Below are 6027 nucleotides of genomic sequence, written 5' to 3'. Positions count from 1 at the left end.
GTGGTTCTCAAATTGTAATGAACATTGAAACACACAGAAGACATGTCAAAGCATAGGTACAAGATCCCACTTCAGAGGTCTGGATTGGGACCTGGGAACCCACATTTCTAAGAGACTCCAGGTGAAGCTGAAGGAGAGAGGTCCACACTTTGAACAATATCCTTCTAGATAAGGACCCACACAAACCTCAGCTGCAGGAAGCCCGACTATGGCCTCAGTAAAGGCTGTGTATCCTACCGCCAATTAGCAGGAGGTCAAACCAGCCCAGTGATGTCTGAGCAGGTCCTGGCACCTTGGTAGGGGGAGGACCACTGGGCTTTACTCTGGCTCTGCCCCTACTCACCAGGCAACCAGGCACAGTGACTGCATCTTAAATGATGAATAATAGCAGCCCCCTTTCAGGGGCTCTGTGAGGCTCAAAGGAAATGTTTGCATAAAAGTACTACCTGACAAAAAGCATCATACATGTGTCATTAATCAGAAGAATGTGTCAGTCACAGCAGGAAAATCCCAGATGAGTTTTCTGTCTTCTGCTACTGCTGAGCCTTTATGAAAGCACATTCTGGTAGCTAATGAAGAGAAAAAAGGCTAAAAATGCAGAAAACTGTAGTGAGAGGAATATATATAAGTGGATTACCTAATTAAAAATATGTAATTGTTTAAAATAATAAATCAACCCACAATCGAAGTAGTTAATTATGCTGGCTCTGAGATAGTATTTAGAAGTTACAGTATGTTGATCTTTGAACCCACTCACTCTGCCACTCTACCATGTTAATGCTGGTTAAATTTTAACCTCAAGAGACTGAGAAAAAAAATCCCTTCACTGAGATACATATGAATTAGATCCAAAACTTTTAGCTGCGATAGTTCCAATCTTATAAGCTACCACAGTGGGAAAATTTCAAAAGTAATTTTTAAAAAGGGCCTTTAATTTTGGTTGATAGAAACATCCACAAAATGAGAAAGGAACACACACTCACACGTTCACATATGTGCATCTAGTTGTTGCCCAGTAACGTCTTAGCCAATGAACTTCATCTCACAATTCAAAAATGAACTTGTAAAAATTCATAGTATCCATGATGGAGTTACGATGCTGCAAACATCTTGTTGGCAAGTCCCAGTTTCCACTGAATCCAAATGATTGATGCCTTTCCCTGACATGTTGCATAATTCACTTTATATATGCTCTGGATGGCTCTGGAGACAAGACAACATCTCTTGAACGGGCTTACCTTCGTAACAGATCTGGTACACCGCAGTGAACAGTGGAAACTTGTCCAGCAGCTCCTTCTGTTTGAGGATGCGGTACACCTCAGTGGAAGTCTGAGGTCCTTGTAGCTTCTGCCCATTCAGCATCTCCCTCTCCAATTCTTCAATGGTCCTTCCGGCCCCGGCAAAGGCCTCTGCTACCTTGCGGTTCCGGCCCCCATAGCAGGTGGTGATCAGGTCAGCTACGCCGCAGCTCTCCAGAAAGGTGGCCGTGGACACTTGGCCCTTGCAGAAGATCCTGGTGAAGGCGATCATTTCCATGAGCCCCAGGCGGATGACGGCGGCTTTGGTGTTGTCGCCACAGCGGAGGCCGTCGCAGAACCCAGCTCCCACGGCCACAATGTTCTTCAGGGCACCACAAAGTTCAACAGTGTCTGCATCATCAACCACTGTAATTCGAAAATTTGGAGTCTGCAGAAGTTCTTTGAAGAGAAGGCCATTCTCCGTTACCTTGCAGCCAATGGTGGTCTCACAGAACTTCCCAGCAGCCACCTCATTGGCAGCGTTGGCTCCCATGAGCACACTGATGTCAATGCCCACCTTCTCTCGGATGATGTCGGAAATGAGCTTCAGCCCCTCGGGACCCTCGTCTATGCCCTTGATGAGGCTGATGCCCAGCGCGCCCTTGGGCACTTTCCCAGAGATCTCGTCACAGATCCCGTGAATGAACTGGTGGGGAATGACAAACACCAGCAGGTCTGCATCCCACACAGTCTCACTGAGGTTCGGGATAGCAACCACATTTTCTGGCAGCTTGTGTCCAGGGAGATATTTTACATTTTCATGGTCATTATTTATGATGTCTGTCAGTTTTCTCCCATTAACTGTTTCTTCAAAGACCCACATCTTGACCACGGAGGCAAACTTCTCAAGTTTCTTGACATTATTACCAATTATTTTTGCAACAGCTGAACCCCAGTTCCCCGAGCCCACGATGCACACTTTCAGGGGTGAAGCTGCCATGGCCAGGCAGGAACGCTGCAGCCTGGCTTGCACCTCCCCAGCCAGCAGGCCACCTGTCTCCGCCTGCTCGGCCCAGGCCCATTCGCTTTCACCTGAAAGGTAACAGGGTAGTAATATTGAAAGGAGTATCAACTAATAGGTACAGATAAAAATTAATAGTATTCTGTGGGGAGGGATAAGTTAGGAGGTTGGGATTAACATAAACACACTACTATATATAAAATAGATGAAAAACAAGGACCTACTGTATAGCACAGGGTACTATACTCAATATTTTATAATAATCTATAAGGGAAAAGAAACTAAAAAAGAATATATAAATATATATATCTGAATCACTGTGATGTACACCTGAAACTAACACAACATTGTAAATCGACTGTACTTCAATAAAACAAAAAATTAATAGTATTCTACCTATAGTTCTTTCATTTTTTAATTATATTTATGAATAATTTGATGAAAAATCAGCCATAAAGTTAGAATTCAAAGAACTTAATCTTTTAGAAGCATTTAACTTAAGGTAAATATGATTTAGCAATGGGTATTGATCTTCCCTTGGCCCTGGGGCTTTTAAGACACTGTGCTGACATATATGAACATGAAGCTCTGAAAAACTAACCACAGCTGTGGTGTTAGTGACTTCTCCTCTTAGAAATTCTTTCTGATGTTTCTGCACTCTTTCCAGATCTATTGCTCCCTGGAGTCATGTTCCTGGATCCCTGGTAGCTCCTGGCTTTACTGGTCTGTTCCACATACTTGCCTTAGGGGCATTTGTTCTGATGATCAGTCTGGACAATTAACCTTCATCCCAACACCTCAGACGATATTTTGTTATTTACACATTACATTCATCATAGCCGTAACTAAAAGATAACTATTCTTTACCCAGTAGACTGCTTTATTTTTAAACCTTTTTCTGGATGTTGCCTTCTTTCTTGGGGAAGTAGAGGGCATTTAAGAAGCATCCCTGGTATATACTGTGTTGGATCACTCTTATTTTTATATCATGTCTTACCTGTAGGTGAAATCTGTAGGTGTCTAAACATATCAGTGCTTTTTAAGGGGAGAATTAAATAGACATTCCCTTAAGGGGAATATTCAGCACATAATTAGAGACAAGGTGTAAAGGGCAAATATTGCAGGGAGATATTATATGTGGGGTTCAATTCATCCTAAGATGTAAATGACTGATACCTGATCCTTTCCATAGTCACATGGGTGGTGATGAGTGGGGGCAGAAAGAGACAGAGAGAAACACACACACACACACACCAGAAAACGAGGATACTACATGTCTTTAGAAGAAATCTGGGGCAATATGGAGAAGGAAATTTGGGGTGGGGTGTGGAAGAGATGAACTCAAAGGCTGGGAAGCTTCATAAACTTTGCCTACTTCAAAATGGTGTCTGAAATCAGCTCTGCATAAAATGTAAATAAGTTTTCCATTGTCCTTCTTGTTACTTGCCTCCCTTGACCAAAATAGTTGGAAGTTGATTGTACATGCAGATTTGGGAAGAAAACTCTGAAGATTCAAGTGTATAAAGAGCCAGTAATCACCCCGTATGTGGAATAGGCACTCACCGATCCCTGATTTCCTTCCCCACCTCAGGCCCTACCCGCCTTTCCCCGTAGCAGTAAATGGCACGTCTAGACTTCGCAGTCATCGTGATTCCTGTGTCTCCCTCAGACCCGGGGGGATGTGGGGTGGGCACTGCCTTCTCATCACACTTACAGCGTAAAACGCAAATTTGTTCCGAAAGCCTACAGGCCCTTCAGGATTTGGCTCCTGGCCAGTCTCTGACTTCATGTCCTTCCCCTTGCTCTTCATACTCCAGTTCCATTGGCTCTCTGCTGTTCTTGGATCACACGTTCATGCTCCACCTCACGGCCCTTGCGCATGGAGTTCTCTCTGCCTGTAGTGCTCTTTCCCTGGATATTCATCCTGTTCACTTCATTCAGGTTTCTGCCCACATATCACCACATTAGAGAGGCCTTCCTTGGTCACGCTACCTAAAATAACACTTCCCATTACTCTCTGTCTGTCTATCCTGCTTATTTTTCCATTGTTGCATTTGCCGCCTAACATGATAGAGTATTACCTATCATTATATTATATATTTATATATGTATTGATATTGCATGTTTCCCCCACTAAATGGTGTTATATCTATTTTCTTTATATCTGTTTCTTTTTTGTGATCTCAAGATTTGTTAAGTGAATAAATAAATGGACAAGCAAGACAGTGACTTTCTTGGAAAGTAGCCATAAGCTAGAACCATGTACAGTTGAAACAGCTTTACGGTAAAGGCAAAAAGCTTTACGATAAATAGCAAGTAATTGCATTGTTTTCAGAGTGCCGGATGTGGAAACTACTTATTGCCTAATCCTAGGTACTGCCTGCTCTTCCTGGCCTCCAAGCAGAGGTGTTACTATCTGGTGGGCCAGAGGCCAGAAACGGTAACTTGGTGCCTCCTGGGGGAAACCGACCCTCATGTAGAAGGGAGATGATAGTAATCCGGGGAAGGTCTTTGCAACTTCTTGAACCACAGGTTTCTGATGAATAGCTTATGGAGCAGATGCTTTCTTGAGCAAGGGCAAATCACAAGCACTTAAAATAACAAAACAAAACCTGAAAAAAACAATGAGTACCCGTTCTGAGGAATTGTGGGGAGGAAGGAGAAAAGTTTCAAGCCAGAAGTGCTATGGTGATTATCTTATAACTTGGCCTGATAACACAAACTGTGGTGGTGGCCTGTGGGGACATGCTCCAGTCTGGGCTATTTAGAACAATGGTAAGAATGCATTAAAAATAGAAGAGATGGACTAATTACCTACTTGTGCAAGGTAAAACCATATGACCTTTGTAGACAGAAGAGTCCCTCTGCCTTTGTCAAGTAGAGAATAGACTTGAAATATACTGATAAATATATTGTGTATTGAATTTGGGAGGCCATGAGTGGCCAGGCTCTTAGTATAGAGGGAAATGTGAATTTCAGCCTCGAGATGAATTTATGGAACATGAGAGAGCTCAGCCACAGCAGCAATTAGAAAGAATTAGAAAATAAAATCCAGGAAGAACAAAATTCAAATTTGAGTCAATAGTTGTCTTCCAATTACAAAGCGCTCTTTTGCAGACAATAATGAACTGCTGTTTATCCCCTTGTCTTTGAAATCCCCGTTCTCCTCTACCCTTGTGAAACTTACACCCTTATTTTAGAGCCCTTCCTCAACTATGTGATACTCTGCTGCCTGGAATGTCCTTCATTCCCCTTCATTAGCTGGTGAAACTTAACTTCCATTTCAAGGCAGACCCCTCCCCAACCCTTGTAGAAGGACAAACCTTCCACATTCTTCTCTTTCATGGTACTGTAATTTGTTCACACCATCACTCTCCCATGTTGGTCTGCTGTAGTACTTTCAAGGCCTGTTCTCCTGATAGCCTGAGAACTTTCATAAATGCAGGCATTGTCTTATTTATTCCTGTCTTGTTTTGGCACAAACTAGATTTTTCAGCAGATTTCACCTTTTCTGAAAGATCTTTCCACTGCCCCAATTTTAAGGTGATATGTATCTCTAACCTTCTCTACTAATTACTAATATTTTGTTTATACTTCTCCTGATGCGTTTGTCACAGTCTGCCCGGCTTTAGAACTGCTTGAATTTGTATCTCTCTCCTTCAGAAGATGGGGGTTCCCTTGAGGGCAGGGACCATGTCTGATCTTATATTCTCTGATGTGCCTAGCATAGTGGCTGGTCCTTAGTGAATGCTCACAATGTTTAAATTG

General features: G+C 42.8%; 1 protein-coding gene across 2 annotated transcripts; it reads right to left on the bottom strand.

Annotated features, from left to right (window-relative positions):
* Positions 1–1182: 1182 nt before the first annotated feature.
* LOC103006161 (glycerol-3-phosphate dehydrogenase 1-like protein) lies at positions 1183–2238 on the bottom strand. Of its 2 annotated transcripts, XM_007190774.2 has the most exons (2): positions 2014–2238; positions 1183–1944 (listed from the first exon to the last, which is right to left on the bottom strand). In XM_007190774.2, exons 1-2 carry the CDS (start codon positions 2236–2238, stop codon positions 1183–1185), a joined length of 987 nt encoding a protein of 328 aa, XP_007190836.1. The 2 variants fall into 2 exon arrangements, with proteins under 2 accessions (XP_007190836.1, XP_007190835.1); XM_007190773.2 differs by having other exon boundaries at positions 1183–2238.
* Between the last annotated feature and the right edge of the window lie 3789 nt (positions 2239–6027).

This window comes from Balaenoptera acutorostrata, chromosome 14, assembly GCF_949987535.1.
Source record: "Balaenoptera acutorostrata chromosome 14, mBalAcu1.1, whole genome shotgun sequence".
Classification (NCBI taxonomy): Eukaryota; Metazoa; Chordata; class Mammalia; order Artiodactyla; family Balaenopteridae; genus Balaenoptera; species Balaenoptera acutorostrata.
Note: the sequence above shows the minus strand (reverse complement) of the source record. Positions and strands in the feature narration are given on the sequence as shown.

Excerpts from the sequence above, each read along its gene's own strand:
- LOC103006161 (XM_007190773.2), bottom strand. The coding sequence starts at position 2,238 with ATGGCAGCTTCACCCCTGAAAGTGTGCATCGTGGGCTCGGGGAACTGG.